This window comes from Thunnus albacares, chromosome 15, assembly GCF_914725855.1.
Source record: "Thunnus albacares chromosome 15, fThuAlb1.1, whole genome shotgun sequence".
In the NCBI taxonomy this organism is placed as follows: Eukaryota; Metazoa; Chordata; class Actinopteri; order Scombriformes; family Scombridae; genus Thunnus; species Thunnus albacares.
This window is the reverse complement of record NC_058120.1, coordinates 23,586,412-23,609,899: the sequence shown is the minus strand read 5'-3', so window position 1 is coordinate 23,609,899 and position 23,488 is coordinate 23,586,412. Positions and strand designations below refer to the sequence as shown.

The following is a 23,488-nucleotide window of genomic DNA, read 5'->3' as shown; positions in this document are numbered from 1 at the left end:
GATCTTCACACCCATTCCAGTCTCTGGGTTTCCATTGCTTGCATACAAGTATCCCAAGAACTGTAGCTGCCTGTCCTCTAATTGTTTGTACCAGAGGATTCGATTGTAGTTTTGAATATTGTGTGAACAGCTAATTTCGGCTTGGTCTTCAGGTTTTTTGTACATATCAGCTGGAGTCTGGTGAACTTGGTCACTGGGAGAGGAACCTGTAGAAAAAGGATCAAGAAAAAATACACAATAATATACAATCTTTGGGTATGAGGGTGAGTAAATAAATGGGAAAGTGAAAGAACGCTCTGCAGGAGTTTTGAATGATAACCTGTGAACAGAATTTGAAAAAAATGTTTTGTTACTTTACCTGAAACCAGTATGACATTAAAGGTTATGCAGAAGAAAACTATCATCTTGATGTGTTTCATAACTAAATTTAAGAACATTCTTGTCATTGGTTCTGTGTTTTTATCACCGTTCATGCAGTTCTACTGATTATTCACTCTGCTATTTCTGGGTAAACCCTCTTTAGGAACATTTTGGTGGGTGGTGCCATAATGCAGCATCCTCTTCCTGAACAACCACACAGACATGCTGCCACCTTATGAAAATAAACTAAATAACCAAGACCCCTAAAATGAACCATAAAACCTTGGTGCAACACTACAGTGGAGTATTATATTTGTTTGTTGGCAGTGCATTTTTTCTAAAAGTCAGGTTTGTTTTTGTGAAGATGTTACTTTTTTCTTTAGAGTCAATACTTTAATATTTCATGAAGTTAATTAACCATTAATGTGAATGACAATCTTTTCATGCTGACGATATGACCACCACACACATACTGTATGTACATGTATGTAGAAGATACTGACAAAAACTCCTGTCTTTGGAAACATCATTAACATTAAAAGGCAAAACACCTTTAACAGCATGAGAAAACATTCCCATCACAGGCTTAGTTTCTGTGTGGTGTTAGTTTGTGTATTTAAATGACCTCAATTAAGCTAGTGATGGAAAAAGTGATCATTTTTTCTCTCAGTGAATAACCACAATGATGTACCATACCTACAATAGTGCCAGATTCCATCCATCTTGTAGCTGATCAGACAATATTACAAACATTATGTTCTGCACATCAAAGGATTATAACGACAATACAGTATGTTTAACTGTAGGCCTACAACAGGACCTCAGAGGGGGTCAAAAATGTGTCAAAACAGTTGATAAAATCTTCAAGTCTTGGTTTAGTTGAAGTCAGGCTGCAGGTGTTGAAGAGCCTGAACATTTTGTCTGCCTGTCAAACAGATGAAGGGTTTTTGTAGTGAGCTGAGGGGAATCTGCAGCACTGTGCTAACTGGCAGCACAGAAATACACAGCACTGTCACTTAATGAAACATTAGATATAGTCAGGTTTGAATGTTTACGGCCATCTCCATCAAAGCTGATTTTTCCTTTCACGTCTTCCTCCAGATATGGGAAGTTCAGGTTTAGATATCCCAGAAACTTCAGAGATTTGTATTTGTCCTGTTTGTACCAGAGAATGCGATCATAATTTGTTATGCTGTGTGAGCAGTAGATCTCACTGACAACAGATTCACCAGTTCTCTTAATGATGAATGGAGGTGTTTGGAGGACACTGGCGGTATGAGAGACGCCTGTGGAAACAGAACGGATGACATTTTAAAAACTGAAATCATTAACTGTGCAGAGTCATACTCAGTTTGAAATACTCATGTTTTTCTCACCGTTATTCCCCGGCAGATGAAGGAAACAAAACATGAAGACCATGAACATCATATTAAAGAAGTTTAGATGTGAGACTCACTACTAGCTTTACTTTCAGACCCTGTTAGTTCAGCACCTGTGGACACGAGCACATCACTGTCACAGTAAAATGGAAAGGGGAGGTGTCAGATATGTACATCACAGCTTTCACATTGTCAGCAGGATGTATCATTATGTTGATATTGTGATGTGTGGAAGTCTTAATACCTATTTCATTTGCTGACGTTTGTTTCCCCCTGCTGGACTGAAAAATACTGTACTGTAGGTGTGTGCCACAGTAGACATGCTGAATGACAGAGGCTGTTTTTTATAAAGGGAGGTGGGAAGTTAAAGGCGTTGCCCCACAGAAAGGACCTCCCATTAAAATCGCTGATCTCATTCACAAGAAAATCCAACATTGGTTAGAATGGTTTATTCCAGGTGCAAAGAGGCTGTGAGCTGTAATACAGAGATGAAAAAATGTGATGAGGTTTTTGTACTGAGGCGCAGCAATATGTAGCACTGTGTAATCTAGCAGCACAGAAGTAAACTGCACTGCTGTTCAGGTTCAGTCCTTCAATTGTTAATGTGCAGGTCTGGTTTTTCTCTGCACTCCCCTCGATCTTCACACCCATTCCAGTCTCTGGGTTTCCATTGCTTGCTAACATGTATCCCAAGAACTGTAGCTGCCTGTCCTCTAATTGTTTGTACCAGAGGATTCGATTGTAGTTTTGAATACTGTGTGAACAGTTTATTTCGGCTTGGTCTTCAGGTTTTTTGTACATATCAGCTGGAGTCTGGTGAACTTGGTCACTGAGAGAGGAACCTGTAGAAAAAGGATCAAGAAAAAATACACAATAATATACAATCTTTGGGTATGAGAGTGAGTAAATAAATGGGAAAGTAAAAGAACGCTCTGCAGGAGTTTTGAATGATAACCTGTGAACAGAATTTGAAAAAAATGTTTTGTTACTTTACCTGAAACCAGTATGACATTAAAGGTTATGCAGAAGAAAACTATCATCTTGATGTGTTTCATAACTAAATTTAAGAACATTCTTGTCATTGGTTCTGTGTTTTTATCACTGTTCATGCAGTTCTACTGATTATTCACTCTGCTATTTCTGGGTAAACCCTCTTTAGAAACATTTTGGTGGGTGGTGCCATAATGCAGCGTCCTCTTCCTGAACAACCACACAGACACGCTGCCACCTTATGAAAAGAAAGAAAATAACCAAGACCCCTAAAATGAACCATAAAACCCTGGTGTAACACTACAGTAGAGTATTACGTTTGTTTGTTGGCAGTGCATTTTTTCTAAAAGTCAGGTTTGTTTTTGTGAAGATGTTACTTTTTTCTTTAGAGTCAATACTTTAATATTTCATGAAATTAATTAACCATTAACATGAATGACAATCTGTTCATGCTGACTATATGACCACCACACACATACTGTATGTACATGTATGTAGAAGATACTGACAAAAGCTCCTGTCTTTGGAAACATCATTAACATTAAAAGGCAAAACACCTTTAACAGCATGAGAAAACATTCCCATCTCAGGCTTAGTTTCTGTCTGGTGTTAGTTTGTGTATTTAAATGACCTCAATTAAGCTAGTGATGGAAAAAGTGATCATTTTTTTCTCTCAGTGAATAACCACAATGATGTACCATACCCACAATAGTGCCAGATTCCATCCATCTTGTAGCTGATCAGACAATATTACAAACATTATGTTCTGCACATCAAAGGATTATGACGACAATACAGTATGTTTAACTGTGGGCCTACAACAGGACCTCAGAGGGGGTTAAAAAATGTGTCAAAACAGTTGATAAAATCTTCAAGTCTTGGTTTAGTTGAAGTCAGGCTGCAGGTGTTGAAGAGCCTGAACATTTTGTCTGCCTGTCAAACAGATGAAGGGTTTTTGTAGTGAGCTGAGGGGAATCTGCAGCACTGTGCTAACTGGCAGCACAGAAATACACAGCACTGTCACTTAATGAAACATTAGATATAGTCAGGTTTGAATGTTCACGGCCATCTCCATCAAAGCTGATTTTTCCTTTCACGTCTTCCTCGGGGTTTTGGAAGTTCAGGTTTAGATATCCCAGAAACTTCAGAGATTTGGATTTGTCCTGTTTGTACCAGAGAATGCGATCATAATTTGTTATGCTGTGTGAGCAGTAGATCTCACTGACAACAGATTCACCAGTTCTCTTAATGATGAATGGAGGTGTTTGGAGGACACTGGCGGTATGAGAGACGCCTGTGGAAACAGAACGGATGACATTTTAAAAACTGAAATCATTAACTGTGCAGAGTCATACTCAGTTTGAAATACTCATGTTTTTCTCACCGTTATTCCCCGGCAGATGAAGGAAACAAAACATGAAGACCATGAACATCATATTAAAGAAGTTTAGATGTGAGACTCACTACTAGCTTTACTTTCAGACCCTTTTAGTTCAGCACCTGTGGACACGAGCACATCACTGTCACAGTAAAATGGAAAGGGGAGGTGTCAGATATGTACATCACAGCTTTCACATTGTCAGCAGGATGTATCATTATGTTGATATTGTGATGTGTGGAAGTCTTAATACCTATTTCATTTGCTGACGTTTGTTTCCCCCTGCTGGACTGAAAAATACTGTACTGTAGGTGCGGCTGAGTGAAGGTTACCCACACCTACAGTAGATGTGTGTACAGGTGCACCATGTAACATAGCACGCTGCTGCACATACATGAACCAAAATAGCCAGTATGCCCACGCAGTCTGTGCCCCCAAAGATGTGCACTTTTTGTTGCCTGATAGGTCCCTAGATATTTCTTTCAACTGTACTGACAATGAATAGCACTGCCGACAAGAAGACCTTAATTTTCATAGTGACGTACTGTTCGCATTCACCGCCATAAACTGAATGTCTTCTCTAAAGCTGACCAGCTGCTCGTCGTAACTCACTGAGCTGTTTAAAACAACAAAACAGTATCCACACATGGCACTCTGAAATCTGTCCTCTTTTTCAGTCTGACTGCTGTCAAATCGACTAAATGTGTCTGCTTGCTTTGTCCTGCTCACTGACTGTAGCTGTTAAGGTGAGCTGGCAGGATCGTAAATGGATACACATTCACAGAGCTGCATTGGTGAAAGAATCAATATCAAGTGAAAGAACTTCAGCTATGTCTGCCCCAAAAGCTGCTAGATTTGTTGCTCAACTCTTTTTTTTTTTAAACTGTCTTTATAGTGATTTCATAAGTTGCCAATACAGCTCCAAAAATGTACTTGATTTAATACAGAATTGTACTGTAGTTTAACAGATTAACAACATCTCCTATACGGTTTGGTCCAGTAGATGGCACTGTTCTCATATTTGTGCGGAGCTACAGAAATCAGACAGCTTTAAATCTTGTTCTAAATTTTGTAAAACAAACATATGAGGAATTCTCTCCTTTTTGGGAAACTGAATTGCTGCCTCTTTATAGAAAAAGTAGTAAATGTGGTCAGTGTTGAGTGTCATGACCTTGATAAACTCTGTTTCTCTAGGGATTGCAAGCCCTGTGTGTGTGTTCGTCACTGTCAATTTTAAAAAAAAGATAGTGTTCAAAATGAAAACAATCAATGAATACTCAATGGGAAAACAAGTTTAGAAGAGTTCAGCACAGGGACTTAAGGTGAGCATTTCAAGATGGTGACATGGATCAAAAACTCTCCCGGTCAATTTAATAAAAAATCTCCAACAAAACATTAGTATTGCTCTTACAAGACACTAAAATGACTTAGAATGACTGGGGTTAGAAGCAAGAACATTTCGGAGGGAAACAAAGACCACGACGAGAGAAAAGAAAACAGCCAGGGGCGGCCTGTGGCATAGGCCACATAGGCGGTTGCCTATAGTGCCAAATAAGGGAGGGGGCACCAAAGTGGAACATGTTTTTCTTTTGTTTTTTTCTTACTGACAGGTGTGCTTGCTTCTATACAGCTTTTGGAAATATGCACTTGCTCCCCCTCCTTTAGGTTTTTCGTCTCTTTTTCCCCATTGACTTGCATGGGTTTTCATCTGGTTTGATTTTAAAACCCTTACTGGTTGGTCAGTTTTCGCCTGACAGCCACCAAGCTTCATGTGCTACAGGCCATACCACACCACCAAACACTTGATTAAATGGCACCTTGACCCCCACTTGCCTTTTTGTACAGAGGACTGTGAGGACTTTGTCTGGGCTGGAGGTACCATTGTTGCACTTAATTTTAGTGTGAATTCATTTTTGAAGTTCTAGGACTGGAGGAACTATTGTTGTACTTTTGGGGGGCAGCAATCTAAAATCTTGCCTAGGGCAGCAGCATAGTCACAGCTGGCCCTAAAAACAATGAACAACAATAAAATCAGTGTGGGAAGGATGGAACTTGGCGGCAAGGTGAGGGACTTCACTCCAGCTAAAGCTATTCAAAACAGAGATATATAAAACTTGAAAACGGAACTCAAGCGGGAATTAATGGACTTTAAAAATAACTTTAGAAATGACATTAAACAGGAATTCAACAGTTTCAGGACACAGATAAATCAAAAGTTATAAAGTGTCGTTGGAGATGTCCGCCACCACAGTAGTAATCTAACCAAAGCAGAACAATGGGTGGAAGAAACCGAAACAGCTAACACTGAGTTAAGGGACGCTTTGCTTTATTCTCTCAGACAACAAAGACTCCTTCAAGCGAAAGTAACAGACTTAGAAGGAAGATCACACTGTAATAACATCCACATAGTATACAGCATTAAGGAAGGACCAGACGGAAGCTCAATGCCAACATTCACTGACAACTTTCTGAAGATGGAGCTGGCACTCAACAGGAATGCTGATCTGCAAATTCAGCGAGCCCACCAGTCAGTCAGCCCTAAACCTCAAGATGAAACCATCTCAAGATCCATTCTGGTTAATTCCAGAGATGTGACATCAAAGACAAAATGCTTAAAACAGCCTGGGCAAAGAAGATCACCTGTGAGGGAAAAGTAGTCACGTTTGCATACGACTTTCCTACCGATTTGAACAATAAACTCAGAGAGTACAAAGAAAAATCTCAAGGACAAAACAGATATCTTTCCAGACACCATATCCTGGCAAGATGAGGACTCACTGGGAAAACAGACCCTGCCTCTACAACAACAGAAGTATTCAAGGACATGAGAAGGAGAGGATACCCTCTGAACCTGCCGTAAATGACTGACACCAACTGGGAACAGAGACTCACCCAGGGCACACACTGTAGCAAAAAGGATGGAGATTGCACCAAATGAGTCCGAGAGAGGCTCATAGATTTCCACTGGCAACAACACACTATATCAGCGGAAATAACAAGGTATAAGTTGGTCTAATTTCACCTACTGTTAAAATATGTCAATATAGAATAAATCCCCCCACAGTAAAAATATGCATACATACAATACCTTCCAACTGCTAATCTGTGTCCAAACAGGTAGACACACATACTGTACACACACCTTTTTTCCCCTCTCTCTGCCCCCTCCTCCTCCGTAATAGTAACTTAAATACTGGTACATTTGAACTCCATTCTTCCCACTTTTATCTTTTACCTTATTTCACTCTTTCCCTGAATCCCTGATGTAGGAATAAAAGAACAAAACTGACAGGGTAGAGACTAATAGGCTGTTTGGCTCAAGAAACCTATTTTGAACATTGGAAAGAAAAAACTAAAAGCCAAAGTAGATTAGAATGTTATCTTGCCCTAAAAAGGAATTATGAATTGGCAGAATATCTCTATACTCTCAGAGATAGAAAGCAGAGAAAAGAGCTTAAAGACCTCTCAGAATTAAAAAACACTCCTAGGAGAGGGAGACAGGACATATATTGCTGCCCAATATATATCAACAATATGCCACAACCTGAGGGACAGTCAATGATGTAGACACACACAGCACACGCGTGCATTCTCACACACAGTAACACACACACAGACATGAATACATGCACAGGATATACTGTATATAACTTTAGAGTAGCTTCTTGAATGTGAATGGCTTAAATAATCCGGTTAAGAGAAGTAGAGTAATGACAAAATGAGAAGGGAAAATAACCAAATAATATTCCTACAGGAAAACCCACCTATCTCAAAATGCACATGAAATTTAAAAAGAAAAATGGGTATAAGACAAATATTATACTTTTTACTCTGCTCCCCATGCACTGTACCCAGGAATAGACTTTTTGTTTGTTTGTTTGTTTGTTTCAAAACAATAGACATAGGATTTTGAATTGCGATACTGGTATATTGACATCTCAGATCACTCACCAATCTACTTGATATTACATTTGGACAGTAGATCAAAGAAAACAAATTGGAGACTCAATACAAGTAATACAACAAAACAGTAATAAAAGTTAAATCTGATATTAAGACTTTCCTTGACGTTAATGACATTCGGGAAGTGAACCCAAATATACTATGGGACACCTTAAAGGCAGTTGTCAGGGGTTAACTGATATCCCTCAATACAGTAACTTGAGACCACTTGAGCTCCTTCATCTCATTTACCTTACACACCTGGTTTGATGTTATAAAGCAATTACATTTGTGGACCCGGTTAAAAAACCTTTGATGGGTTGCACATTATACAGACTTTAAACCAAACTATGTACTGTACAGGGTAGATGTAAGTATATGAGAGAACAAAAGAGAGAATCGAGAATATTCCTCACTGTGCCTTTTCTTAATTCAATTTATATGACTGATTGAAAGTGTTATTTTATTTTATATGCTTTTATCTTTAATCTTTTGGATATTTTTCATGTTTAAAAAAAAAAAGAAAAATGTATGAGAGATGACAAAAATGTTTGATGACAAAATGGATATGTGAACATCTAAAAAGAATCTTTAAGTACTGGATGAATAAAGATATTACTGCTTACTGTAATATAACAGCTTTCAGACACAGTTATGCCACTATTTCTTAAAAGAAATTAGGAAAAATTAGGCAATTATGGGACCTAATGGAATAATACAATCAATGGCACAGGCATACACTGGCAGTTCTAAAACAGTAGTAAAGGGTAGAGGAACTACTGCAAACTATATCAAGAAGAAATGGGAGAACGTCTGTGAAACTATTTTTCTGCTTCTTGTTCTATGTATTGACGTGAATTCTGAGGCAAATCACCGCCACATTTTTTTGGAGCTGCCCAAAGATACGCCTATTTTGGAAAAGTATTTGGAGAATCGTGCAGCGTATTCTTGGGCAGCAGATCCCATTGACATGCGTGTCACTTTATTTGGGTGATCTGCCAGAAGGAATAACAGGAAATGACAGATAACTCCTGAAAATATTGACTTTAGCAGCAAAAAAAAAGCAATCACTCATAAATGGTTACAGACCGACCCGCCTACAGTAGGTAATTGGCTTTAAATCATCAGAGATTCATGAGATGGAAAGACTGACTTTCCTACTGAGACTGAGAAATGACTTATACATCACAAGATCGACAAAATGGATAATAAATTTGTTGGAATAAGGAACGTGGTTGGTGGCTTTTCCACCCTCATCCTCACTGCTTAAAATGTAATTTGCCTTCCTTCTGCTGTATGCTCTGCCAACCAAGGAAACTTACATATAAATTATGTAGTGCTGCAAAGACCCCCTGTCCATAATCCATAATATATAATGTTTGTTATCTGGATGTTGTGGATATCATGATGCCTGGCAGCGATGTTGTTGTACTGTACTGTTGTTTATGTCAAAAGAAAAAGACTGAATGAAATCTAAGTGTTAAAAAAAGGAGAGTTCAGCATAGACTTGTAGACTTAAGACTGTAAGCCATGAGTTATTAGAAGTTGACCTTGAATGAACAAACGCAGTAATTTACATGTAAATTTAATTCTGCCTCCTTGTGTTTTAAAACCCAAACTCAAACTGATCTATTGGCTCTCCTTCCTTTGTGGTCCCTGCAAGTCACAGTAGATCATATTGGCTGAAATATTTATTCACACAGCTGTGGTTGGTTTTCACAGACATCTTACAAGTGTACACAGTTCAGAGATATGTGAGATCTCACAGACCAATAATGAATTGGAAGGCTGCTGTGTCTGTGCAGCACAAAACCCAAATTCAAGGAGAGATTGTTCGTTGGTGTGTCTGGTCCGAAGGGGGATCAGGAACAGCGCAGGCCTCACCTGCCACTGAACGGGTACATTTGAATACACACTTACAGCATAATTCTGTTTAATGTAATCACGTTTAGATGCACTATTTAACATTTTAAATCTAATTATCTAAAACCTGAACAATGATAACAAAAATAATAAACAGCAGCAATAATAAAATAAATTTAAAAAAAAAATCATTATAATTGATAAATATCAAAAGCTTTTTATTCTATCCAAAAGTGATATTGTTCAGTTTTATAAAAAGTAACTGAAGATCTTGACCCATGATATATTTACACAAAAGATAATGACGTCAAGTGGTTGCATTTCTGGAGCATCTCTAAAACCATTTTTCCACTGAAACAATGAGCATTCTCGCAATACCAGATGAAAATTGTGAAACACTTAAACTTTTCCATGACGTTGTGGTCTGCATCACACTGTGTCATATTCCTAACAAATGCATCTCTCAAATAAATGTTTGCAAACATTGTTGAGTGGGAAAAAAATCCAATTTCATTCCTCATAACCCAAACAAAGCATCACCACTTAAATTTGCTTATATTCTTTTGACTGTCTGCCACCAGTTCACTTTACTACTCTTTACTTTGCCTTTTTTTCGATTCCATCCCAGTTTAAATTGTTCTTGTCATTAGAAACCGGAGGAAAATAGTGAAATTCTGGTTATGTGCGCCTGGGCTCTGTTTCTTCACAAAATTAACAACACAATGGTTGCAAAATGCCTCAAAACATTAGTCTACACTATCATTTCTGATGATCAGAACGATGTTACTTGAAAACCAAATTAACCGGGGCCATGCCAGCCTCTTCAAGACACACACAGCCTTCACTTTAGACTAACTGGTGTCCTTGAGATGAAAGAACAGTTCATCCTTTGGCCTGAACATTAGGGCGGTTAAAGGGTCAGTTTACCCATATCACAAAAACAATATTTTATCTATTATCTGTAGTGGTATCTAGCCATGAAGATATGTAGTTTCAGTTTTATTTGCCAATGTTTGAGAGATCTTCCTACCACCTCCCCTTTGAATGGATACGAATTGAATTTGGAGCTCTGAACTTTGAAAATGTCTTTCCAGAAATAATATTATAATTACTCAGAATAACTCCCAGATTGAATTGATGACCGTTTTTGGCATTTTTTGCTCTAGGTAAATTTTTTTGAAGAAAAACTGTTGGCAGTGAGATTTGTGGATTATCCTGAGCAATTTGCCTTTGAGTCATTTTTCAACACTGTGAAACAAAATCCAAAACTTAAGCAGATAAAACTATAGCTATCTGGCTACATACCAATAATAATAATTGCAAAACATTTTGGTTATAAATTGGGTGAACTGATCCTTTAACCATATGACCATGACCAGATTGAATACGGCGTGAAAGGCCAGTCAAGTGAAAGTGTTGAATCCAGTCTTATTGTGCAAAGGAATGCCCTCCGCTCCTCTGAATTCCTCTGCAATGTCATCAAATGTGCGACCTTTTGTCTCTGGGAGGCGAATCCAGGTGAAGGTGAAGGCGAGCAGAGCCACAATCATGAAGAGGAGGTAGACATACGCACCGCAGATTTTCTGTATGTGAGAGAGACGGTTGAGAATAATTTTTATTTGACCTTTATTTAACCAGGATTTGGGCAGAAATGGCAGCATATATATACCACATGACACCACAACACAGACTCAACACCCACATGGAGGAGAAAGAGAAGAAGAAGAGCTTTAAAACAAGAGAGAAGAAGAGCTTTAAAACAAGAGAGTAGAAGAAGAGTTTTAAAACTAGACAAGGGAAAAACAAAATGGTGGTTTGATTTGGTTCCTTGGTCTTAGTTTCAGGTTGGCTGCCGTCTCTGCTGCACTATAGCGAACAAATGTTTCCCCGGTCAATTGTTAATTTAATTACTATTATTTCAACCTGAATTTAAAGGATTTAGCAATAGATTTATACATATTTAACAAACAGATTTATGTCTGTTTTACAGTAGGTACATATGTATAAAACAGACTGGACAGATTTATAGCTGGTATTTAACAGCCGCGTCTCTAAGGTGCAAGGGAACTGTCAAAAGCAAACAAGAAATCCACCTCTAAAGTTTCTCCTGAAGTTTAGCTTGCTCATACAGCGTGCAGGCCAATGGCATAAACCCACCAGTAATGGAGGAAAGAGGAGCGCCAGAACAAACTTCCCTCCCCAGTTGAGCATGCTGGTGAAGGCCATGGCGATGGGTCTTCCAGGCTGGTCGAACAGCTCAGCAGCGATGAACCAGGAGATAGGGCCGGGGCCCAACTCGTAGGCTGAGATCAGGCAGAAAACCAGCAGGACCTGCAGGCTCCGCAGCTCTGGGACCAGGTGCTGCATGGGGGATAGATGTGTTACTCTTGATGGATGGTTGTGGGTCAGTTATTGTGAGTTTTTTGTGTTATTCCATGTAGAAACGTGTCAAGAGAAAATGGGAATGGTATTGTAACCCACATAGCTTTTTTCAAAAAAAAATTCAAGTCAGTTTTTTTTTTTGGTAAAAACATCATACTTTTTGGCTGGACCGCAACAGCAGGGCCAGTCCTATAAATGCACCTGTCCCTGACTAACTAAGTGACTGAGTGAAGTTACACGATTGTTTAGCTGAAGGCTGCCAAACCTTGGGACAGCCAAGTATCCCAGAATGCACTTTGATTTTGAGCCAGGTCAAAAAGCTGTTGTAAATTTCGCTGTAAGACTGTTAATATGTCACGTTATTAAGTTTAAATATTTTCAGGCGAGAAAATAACCATTTAGATTCCCAATATGTTGTCAGTTTACACAAATAATGCCTATTTGCAAATTTGTTCCGACATTTTCGGAGATAGAAGGAGTTTTCTGCGCGCTTCCTGAGGGCTTAGTCGCCACGTGTCTCCATTTCCTCTATCTGTCATTTCAAATTCAAAGCCCTCTAGCATTTCATACACAGTCCAGCCATATACTAGGTTTTGACTTAGTCTTGCTATTTGAAAAGAAACTATCATGGTATCGTTCAGTCAAGCTGGAACTTAAGTCACAAACGATTCTCCAGAGTGTACAGTGCCATGGTTTGTTTTAACTTCATCCCTTCAACCATTTCGTAAGAGCAGGTGCCAGGTCTGTCAAGATTTGGATACATCACTGTATCTAAAATTGGAACAGAGCTTTTCATGTGCAAATGAAAATGACAATAACCTTGAGAAAAATGATCTTACCAGGACAGAATCTACTATAGTCATGAGTAAGTTGCACACTGCTATGGAGATGAAACCAGTCAGGAGCAATCTCCTCCTTCCTGCCCTTTCCATCAGGAAGAACTGGAGAGGAAAAAACAACACAGTGGTGACTCTCCTTACATTTCATCCATCTTTTTGAATTAAAAATGCAACAGTATCCTGTTGTGGTTCAAGCTGTTAAACCATTCATGAAGAAATAGCAGTAACACTTTAATCTTTTATCCAAACCTTTGGTACAATTTGTGGCAAGATAAACTAAATGTGACACAGCTTGTACTGTTAGTATATTTAACATTTTAAACATTTATACATCAAATTGTTTCTTTTGTTTCTTTGCAGAGCATTTTGAGTAGTGAATATAATAATGTTGCAAATAATATTATTAGTTTTTAATTAAACCACTGTATAAATAAAATATGGGGCTGTAGTGTAAAGGGTTACCACAACTTTTAGTACTCACTGCCACCAAAGTGAAGGTCACATTGACAGCTCCAACACCCAGAGTCAGGTATTTGGCCTCATCAAACTTGGCCTGAAACATTTTGGTGGAATAATTGATGATCTGGAAGAAAAGAGCAGGAGTTTCTTTAAGCTTAGTGGGTTACTGGGACATGTTTCTGTGTTTTAAGGAACGGTGATACCGCCCTGACACACTGCCCAAGAATCTGGGTAGCAGCCAGAGAGAAGTGCTGAGTTTCAGGATAGAACAACCTGAATAATTTATTGAACAAATACCACAGCGCTGCATGTGAAGCAGACTGTGAGCCATGAACTTTATCACAAAAAAGACCACGTAATGCATACAATTTTAGAAATGTAAAAGTCTAAAAAGGCCTCCCTTTTTGGGTGAGTGTGTCAAAATTATGAAAAAAGTACAATATATTCATATCTTGTGTTTTTTACTAAAAAAAACTCTCCACAGTTGAATGCATTCATACAACTGACCGCGTTGAATCCAGACAGCTGGCTGCCCAAATTGACAAAGAGGACGATAATGATCGGCTGTCTGTAGCTGCACTTCTTGAAGAAATCCTGGATGGTGACGCCGGTCTGAGTGTGTGCAGCCTCTTCTTTCATCTCTTCCAGCTCAGCAAACACCTTGTCTGAGCTGCCTCTCAGCCTCAGCAGGGCTGCAGGGTTAAAACAACATCTTGCTTAAAGGATCTGTTGTAGTGCAATTTATCCACAAGGCTACAACACCAGAGTGCATTGAAAGCATTTACATGTTTTGGCTCCTGGAAGTCAGCAGGTAATCTAATAGTCTATAATCAATAGAGCTGTAGGACTGCATCTCTAACTGTGATCTCCAGCTTAATAACTAAATGGAAATAATGTGGCCAGTAATGTGAAAGCTTGCAGTTAAAACACCAGAGTAAGTTAAACCTACCAGCCTCTGCCTTGCTCTCCTCTCCCCGGTTGATGAGCAGGTATCGAGGGCTCTCTGGGCAGAAAGGCAGCACCAGGTACTGTGCCAGGGCCGGGATGAGAGACAGGGACAACATCATGGCCCAGTAATGCTCTGTACCCAACACAGTCTCCAGACCAGCCACCTGCAGCAATCATGCAAAGAATTACAGCAATCATCATTGGGCCATTTGTTCCAAAGCGCGCTCATATGGGAAGAATTGACATTGTTGGTTTTAAAACAGCCTTTGCTGTCGAAATGTAGATGCTAGTGGTAGTACAATAGGTAGTGAAGCCTATTGTTTTCATGTAAAAGGTATGAGTACTTGTATGTAACAATATATAATATAATGTAGACAGACTGTCTAAATTCACAAAGTAAAGCTGTCATATGAGATGGCTTCACCACACGCCAGGTATGAACACTCATACTATATACCATACTGTACTCTGTAACGCTAATATAATGTCTTTTTATGGCTTAACAAATAACTTTACATAGAGAAAAAACAGGGAAAAAAGTAGATTTAAACAGCAGTTATTCAACAATCATCATTGAGAAACCAAAGAAAAAGCATGCTTAGACAAGAGCAATAGTCTACCACATATAGCTGCTAGCATGGCATCTTTGGATGCAAGAAAAAAAATGGAAAGAAAGTTTCATCAGGAAAAGAAAATTGGAGAAAATTTGGGCACCACAAGTCAGAGAGAGATCCCTGACCAGGACAGCTGAGTCACCATCAGGTACTGTGCAACTTTATGTATGGAAGACATAAGACAAACAGGTCTTTGTCCGACCCTGCACTCTGACCCCACCTAGTAGACGTCTGTGTAAATGAATTTCAACAACCTTCAGTCAAAACAGAAGATTTCCATCACTATCCTTACCATTCCCACCAGGATGCCTGAAGCAAAGGAGACCTGGTTGAGTGTAGCAAAGGCCCCTCTCAGATTCACTGGGGACACTTCCTGGATGTAGAGTGGATTAAGACTCATCACCAGGCCGCAGAAAAAACCGAACACCAACCGTCCCAGGATGAGAACCTCAAATGACTCGCTGGCTTTGGAGGCGAACATCAGACACGCTCCCACCACAGACAGACAGTTCACTATTAGGATGGAGTTACGCCTAGAGGGGAAGAAAAGGGAAATGAAAAGACAAAAAGAAAAAATTTAAAACATGATGGAAATGATGGGAAAAATATTTTTTATGCCCTTCTTACCTGCCGTAAGAATCTGCCAGGTATTTGACTCCCAGTGAGCCCAGCAAGGCTCCAAAGTCCTTAATGCTGACAGAGAGCGACCACAGGAGAGTCAGGCTGTGATGTGGCATCGACTGGTTGTGTCTGGCTCTCCAGGTATGGTTGAAAAATTCTTCGATGATCTCAACGGTGGCAAAAGCAAAAGACGATCAGCATCAGTACAGCATGAATACAGCAAGGGGTGCTCTCTAATCACTCACAATTTAAATGATTAACAGTAAAGTGGGGAGAGATTTATTTAAGACATTAAGTGAATAATTCACCTTAAAACTATTAGAAACAGTTGTACTTGATCAATCAAACAAGTTTGATTGCAAAAATATATATATATATACAGTACTGGGTAAAAGTTTTAGGCACTAAAAGTAAAGTGAGAATGCTTAATGCAAAAATATTGCTATAAATTGTTTTAATTTATCAATTAACTTCTTACAAAGTTGAGTTAACAGCAGAAACCTAAATGAAATCAATATTTGCTGTGAGCAGCTTTGCCTTTAAAACAGCAGCAGTTCTCCTCAGTAAACTTTAAAACAGTTTTTCATGGTAACTTGCAGGTAGGATGTTGTAACCATCCTGGAGAAAGAATGTACTTCTGTGGATTTATTATTTAGGCCATCTCAGATGCTTCTTCATGTAATCCCAGATTGACTCCATGATGTTGAGATCAGGGCTCTGTGGGGGCCAAACCATACCATCTGTTGTAGGACTCATCATTCTTCTTGTTGCTGAAAATAGTTCTTTATGACTCTAGCTGTATGCTTGGGGTCATTGTCATGTCATGAATAAATTTGGGACCGATCAGACACCTCCCTGATGGTATTGCATAATGGATAAGAATCTAAACATCTAGGGTGCCTAAAACTTTTGCTCAAAGTAAATTTGTTTCAGGCTACATGTAGAAGATCTGCGTGACTTGCAAAAGTTCAGTGCACTACCTGTGAAAAAGCAAAACCCTGCTAACCCATGGGAGCCAGGTTTGGAGCTGAGCCAGAGAGTTTCAGGAAATTGTTACGTTTATTCAGTGTTTTATAGAAGCTGTGAGATATTTGTTTGACAGGTAGCATGTTTTCCAGCGTTTCCCACCACGTTACTGATGTAGTGTCCTTATATTGGCCGATGTCTGAATATCAGCCAGACTGGGATATCCACTGTTTACGTGATGATTTTTTTGTGTTGCAGTTCTGAACTTCACTTGCATTGAAAGACTTTAGACCACTTTGACACTTTTGTGACTTTGCTGCATTTTTTTAAGTGTTAATCGAAATGAAGAAGTTTGTATTTCTTTGAGACAGATATTCTTGGATTTTTTTTCCTGAATGGCTCTAAATATACATTATAATCACAAAGACAAGTCTAAAGAAGTCTAAAACTAAAAGTACCATGAAAATAGTGGAATTTAAAGATACTGAAGATGAAATATGACAACTCAGTCTCACACCAAAGTGTGGAATAGCTATGTTGGTCCACAGCGCAAAACATATTAGTTTCACAATAACGGCTCTAAAATGCCTATGTTTTTTTTGTGTGTTTGTTTGTTTGTTTGGCCTATTCTTTTCTATTGGCCTGCATCCACTTCAAATGACAGTTTCTGTCTCTGAAAACAAAAAAGGCTAAAATCCCTTTGGATGGAAAATTTTGTTTTGATAATATTTCTATTGAGAGATGTGCATTTTATTTTCATAATCTTTGTTTAGTGAATGTTTATGATGTTTAGTTTGTCAGTTAGTATGAAGATTTTTTCAGACTTTCTATCGTTGCTATGGTGGTTGCTATGGTCATAATATAGTATTGCTGAAACCACGCAGTCTACATGTTTGAATCATTTCTTTGTGTTGTGCGGTAGTCTGAGCTGTTATGTTATTTCTGTTATTTTATGTAACTGTTTGATGATGATCTTTCAATTTTGTTTGTTTTCACAGACAGAAACTTGACAGTCATGTTGACGCAGGCCAATAGAATATGCCAAAACAAACAAAGGCATCTCACAATTTTAGAGCCTTTATTGTGAAACTAATACATTTTGCGCTGTGGACCAAAGTAGCTATTACACATTTTGATGTGAGACTGGGTTGAATATGAGGAACTTTAAAACCAAATTATTGCTACCAGAAAGCATCAACCAACATTATGTCATATCACCCCCTCAGCACCTGTCTGTTCTGCTCACCTTGGCCGGAGCGTTGACGTTGCCTGTGTGGTAGCCAATCTGCAGGGAGCCGAGCACTGCTGCCAGAATGGAGGTCAGGAGTGTGGCTGTCAGATGGCTCTGTGTAAGGTGAAGTGACATTTATTTATTATTATTTATTCACATCGTAACTTATCTTAGATAGTTTTTAAAAAAAACAGTTTTCAAGTAACAGTTTAATGCCTCAAATAAGTAATTCTTACTTGTAACAAGCAAATTCAAGACTCATTTAAGTCCCGTCTTACTTCAAACATGCAGTTGTTCGGCCTCTCCTGAAAAAAACAAATCTTGATCTGTATGTTCCCAATAACTACAGGCCTATATCCAAGCCTTTTATGCCTTTTATTTCAAAAATTTTAAAGAAAGTTGTTGCCAAACAGCTCACTGCTGTCTTCACTTCTCACAACATTTAGATAAGTTCCAATCGGTTTTCTGTCAGAAGCACTCTACTCAAACTGCTCTTCTCAGAGTCTCCAATGACGTAATGTCGTCTGATGTGGGTGAGTGCTGTGTTTTGGTGCTGCTGGGTCTTAGCGCAGCTTTTGACACCATGGATCACAGAATAATGATTGAAAGGCTTAGGCAGTGGGTGGGTGTCTCAGGGAGTGCCCTGGACTGCTTTCCTCCTACTTCTCAGGTAGGAGCTTTTCTGTATTACTTGGTCCTAACATGTCTGAAACTGCTGCTCTTTCCTATGGTGTGCCTCAAGGTTCCGTCTTGGGTCCTATTTTTTTTGCTTTATATATGCTTCCCTTAAATTTGGAAATATATCCTATCACTGTTATGCTGAAGATATTCAGATCTATGTCTCTTTTAAGCCTGCTAACTCTGACAAACTGCCATTAAGGTCTGGATGTCTTAACAACTTTTTACAGCTTAATACAGACAAGACAGAGGTTCTTATCATAGCCTCAGACAGTATAGCTCTCAAGGTTGCTCATAGTATTGGGTCCCTTTCCTCAGCTGTTCAGTCTAATTTAAGAAATCTCAGTATTATATTTGATCAGGCTATGCAATACAATCAGCATATTAAATCATTGACCCGTACATGTTTTTTCCAACCAAGAAATATCGCAAAACTCAGGTCTGTCATATCACAACTGGAGCTAGAGATGATTATTCACGCTGTCATATCATCCCAGCTGGACTTTTGTAATTTCCTTTTCACCTGTCTCAACAAGTCATCTCTGAACCGTCTACAAATGGTCCAGAATGGTGCTGCAAGGCTGTTAACCAGGTCCAGCAGAACAACTCACATCACACCCATTTTAAGTCTTTTAAATTAGTGGCATGTTTTGTGAATGAGATGCTCTGAAGTTTTCATTTTTCTGACTTTTTATGTGCACAACAATAAAGTTATAATGTAAATTAAAATGAATAGTAGCTACAATTAATCTTAGAATTTTTTTAAAATTACAATTTACTTCTAACACATGCAGACATGCTCTGCAGTAAAAACTGATCTCAGCTCAGTGACTGACCCTTCTCTCAACATAAGCAACCATATGACTATTTGTAGAGGTCAAGGATGGCAGGAACCACAGTATTTTCACACACTGTCAAGATGTACAGATTTTTAATTACCACAAGTGAGTGCTAGTGCTCCTTTTGTTGTAATATCTTCACATGTGGAAAAAGGGTTAAAACAAACAAACCTCCTGGGACGCCATTTGTTTGTGTGCGACAGGCTATCACTCCGTCAAGATGTAAGTGCATTTATTTTCTTCTGACTTCCTCTGCTGTGGAAAAACCAAATAATGCCAACATTAATAAACAATAGTATGGGAGTTTGACATTTAATTATAATGACAAAAAACATTTCCTATCTGCATTCATAAAACAAATTTCACATACATTCATTATGTCATAGACTTTCTGTATGCTACAGAGAAAATGTTTTCCCCTGGTGTTCATTTTCAGATATAATTTTTAAAAGTGTAATTTTATGACTTGCAGCTGCATCACATCAAAACTCAATTTCTTAAATCCAGGCAGAGACATGTACCGCATGCTTCAGTACACACAACATATTTTTCAGAGAAATTATATAAAGATATGTTAAAGATATGTTGGGAATATACATGCATATTAACTTATTCAAACTTACCTGTGCTGTGGAGTGAAGCAGACTGCACGTCTTCTCCAGAAATATAAATGAAAAAAGTAGGAAAATGGTACAACCTTTACAGACATTTTAATATACAGTGTATAGCATGAAGCAAACCTCGTATTCATATCAACATATCAATATCTATATCTATATACTTCAAGTTCTCACCACTGTTCCTGAGTTTCGTTCGGTGATCCTGTCTTCATCCCTGAGGTTCAGATATGACTGTGTACATTTTCCTGAGTGAACACACCAGCACTGAAAACTGTACACACATACACATTTTGGACCAGTGAGTCCAGTGATGAAATCACACCCAGCTGGTGAATTTGGGGCAGGCCTGATAGAATGGCAGCCATGGGACTCCTGTGGTTCTCATGGACCAGCTGATAGACATCCTTCGTTCTAGCTGACCGAGGATCAGTTTACTCGCTAAACTCAAACCCCAAACTTACTCTGATGAAAATTGCACAACTGTCCCCAGATCACAGCCAAAAGGCAAATCTTCTCATCCTTGGAGCACTGAGCAGGCATCTTGGCAATAACACAGACACATGCTTTAATTTCGTGTGTGTGTGTGTGTGGAGTTGTGGGTAACTTGTCTATGTCTTGTGATGATGATCACTCAAATGGAAAAGTCCAGAGTGTCTGAACACTATTAGGCTATCAGGGGGAGGTCCACGTATGTCGAAATGTCTTTCAAGGAAAGTTTTCAGATAAATGACTGCTGTGCATTTCAGACTTTATCCAACCAATGCTGAGGTAATTTTGTAAACCCAAGACCTCAGGATTTTCCAAACCTACGCAATTGTAGGGAAATCTTCACCTGAAGATGAAATGGAAGAATAATTTAAAAACTGGAGCTTTTTATTCAAACAATGAAATGTGTTTAGCAACTTTGAACCTTATGACACAGTTTATACTCAAGTTTGTAAAAGATGAAACACATCAACATAGAAAAGCCACTTTTAAATAACCAACTTTATTACGTTAACATAAATGTCAGTTATGTATGATCTTCATGAGGTTCACCTTCTTTCTTTACAGTGTTTTCCAGAGAGTAGTTCTACTCCTGTTGATACATATTTGAACATCCTTGTCAGTTTTTTCCTTCTAGTATCCATCTATCTTACGGAGAGTGAAATGTGACAAATATCTATGCATGTTAATACTTGTTATGGCTGAGTCTGTTGGACACAGATGAATCTGTGACCATGTGCCTTGTTGGCAGTATTAAAACAGACACTTGCAGTCTAATTAATAGAAGTATATCGTCATCCAGATTCACTCCTGAACTGATTTATCAGACAGCTTCCTTTAAATGTTATAAACATTACTAGTGTTTAGAGAAATTAAATTTTAATTACAGAGATGCATGTCAACATTGTTGGTTAAGATTTGCTGACTACAGTATGGTGCTTTCAAGGATAGTCACAAAAGGCAACACCCATCTCACAATGCTGTGACAATTTGGAGCCCCAAGGATTTAACAGACAGCACCACAATGAGTGTGTGTGTGTGTGTGAGTGTGTGTGTGTGTGTGTGTGTGTGTGTGTGTGTGTGTGTGTGTGTGTGTGTGTGTGTGCCTTCTTTCCTCCTCCTCAGATCTTGGTTTTGGCCAAAAATGCTCCCTGAAATCTGTCATCCTGTCTTTCCACGTGGAAGCTCTAGGTGTCAGTCCATCCTAGAGCTGCGACAGATGCAACTCACACACATAACACATGACAACGTTCCCGAGACCAGACTTATCCTGATTATAGAGATAAAATATGTAAAGATCACATGAGAGGGAATGATTGAGCATTAGGGGCTGAAGCCCTCTTAGCCTGATGTGTTTTATAATCTGCACTGGTATCTGCATTTATGTTTGTATATGCTTGGGTTGCCTGCATATTTGGTGCTTTGGTTGTTCTATTTTATATAATATTTGTTCCAATAGTTTTACGTAGGCAATACAAACATCCCTATATATTCCCTCCTTTGAAGTTATATGGTACAGCATTTGATTAAAGCTTATTACTTCAGTTGTACAGTTTTCATGCTTTAGCTTCAGCTGATGAATTGCATTGTCCTTATTAGCATGTCCTGTGTTTCTTTGTTCATTTTTCCACGTGGATCAGTGATGTTTAATCTAATCCAGTCTTACTGAATGACTGTTACACAGTTAAGTATTTGTTTTTGTGTGTATTTGCATGTTGGTATGTGCTATAGGCGCTGTGTGCACATGAGGCATTTCCACTAGTGAAATAAGGTTATAAATGAGGCTGCAAAATGAAATCATGATGTTGGGTACACACACACACACACACACACACACACACACACACACACACACACACACACACACACACACCACACACACACACACACACCTGCCTCTTGAGCAAATCCAAATGGGAAGTTATCAGCTTTTCAGAGCTGAGATGCATGAGCCAAATAAATAAAAATTTGGAGAAGAAAGATGAACTTAATCATAATGTTGGATGAGGAAACATTCCCCAGCTTTACCACAAACCACATCATTTGTGCATGAAAATAATATTTTATTATAAAACTTAAGTAAAATATGGACAAATAAATAATAAGTGGCCCCTTAGGGCCTGGAGGTGATGAAAAGCAGATAATGCCATTCCATAGAAAAACCTGCGCAGCACTGACTCATATGTGAAATACTTTATTTGTGCTGAGGTTAGAAAACAAAAGGCCTCCCATAAAACTGTGCACTTAAAAAGTACGAGGTTTTTTTTTTTCTTCAGCGTTTGGAAAGAAGCTTGTTGTAATTTACAGTTGGAAGATGTAATATTTTTCAAATATATAGCTCATATTCTGTGTACTGATTTGTGTAATTTATTTTCTGACCGTAGAGAACAGGAGACACTGTGCTTTTTAAATCACCTACAATAAAGCTGAATCAGTCTGTAGTCCAAAGAAATTGAGAAATACAATCTGTTTATTTTACATTTTCTCAACTGAAATTCTCATCAACATTAACGATGATTTATTACTGGTAGTTTTTGCCCCCTGCTCACTTTCACGTGTTTATTTACAACGGAAATCCACCCACAAAACCACCTTCACATATATCCTCAGATGTTCTTGTAGCACAGTACAGCGAGTATCAGCTCAAAAAAGACAGGAAAGAATAGTTAGCGTTAGGGAGTAAAATGCGTCCACCTGCAAGCTCTGTTCCTGCAGCTGAGTTCTCAATCAGTGTGTGGATAGGCCTGTGTGAAACATGACCTTTGACCCCTGAGCCCTGGCCTCCTGGCAGGCAACCCCGTGACCCTGCACTCAGGGCAGGTGCTGCTGCAGGCATAGAGGGCATCAGGCACAAATGGCTAGCAGTGTGCACCATCATCCCCCCACCGCTAAT

At 38.8% G+C, this 23,488-nt stretch overlaps 1 protein-coding gene and 2 gene segments (V, D, J or C); all 3 read right to left on the bottom strand.

The window, feature by feature from the left end:
- Positions 1-698: 698 nt before the first annotated feature.
- On the bottom strand, positions 699-2,221 carry LOC122998946. The segment is given in 2 exon segments: positions 699-1,646; positions 1,737-2,221. Coding segments are annotated over 2 exon segments (357 nt in total).
- A 1,365-nt stretch (positions 2,222-3,586) lies between these two features.
- On the bottom strand, positions 3,587-4,405 carry LOC122998947. The segment is given in 2 exon segments: positions 3,587-4,023; positions 4,114-4,405. Coding segments are annotated over 2 exon segments (357 nt in total).
- A 5,642-nt stretch (positions 4,406-10,047) lies between these two features.
- Positions 10,048-18,107, bottom strand: LOC122998567 (solute carrier family 2, facilitated glucose transporter member 1). The gene is made up of 9 exons (XM_044375495.1): positions 17,988-18,107; positions 15,782-15,942; positions 15,447-15,687; positions 14,542-14,704; positions 14,100-14,284; positions 13,615-13,716; positions 13,134-13,235; positions 12,070-12,273; positions 10,048-11,495 (listed from the first exon to the last, which is right to left on the bottom strand). The coding sequence occupies exons 1-9, from the start codon at positions 18,105-18,107 to the stop codon at positions 11,316-11,318; spliced, it is 1,458 nt and encodes a 485-aa protein (XP_044231430.1). The 3' UTR covers positions 10,048-11,315.
- Between the last annotated feature and the right edge of the window lie 5,381 nt (positions 18,108-23,488).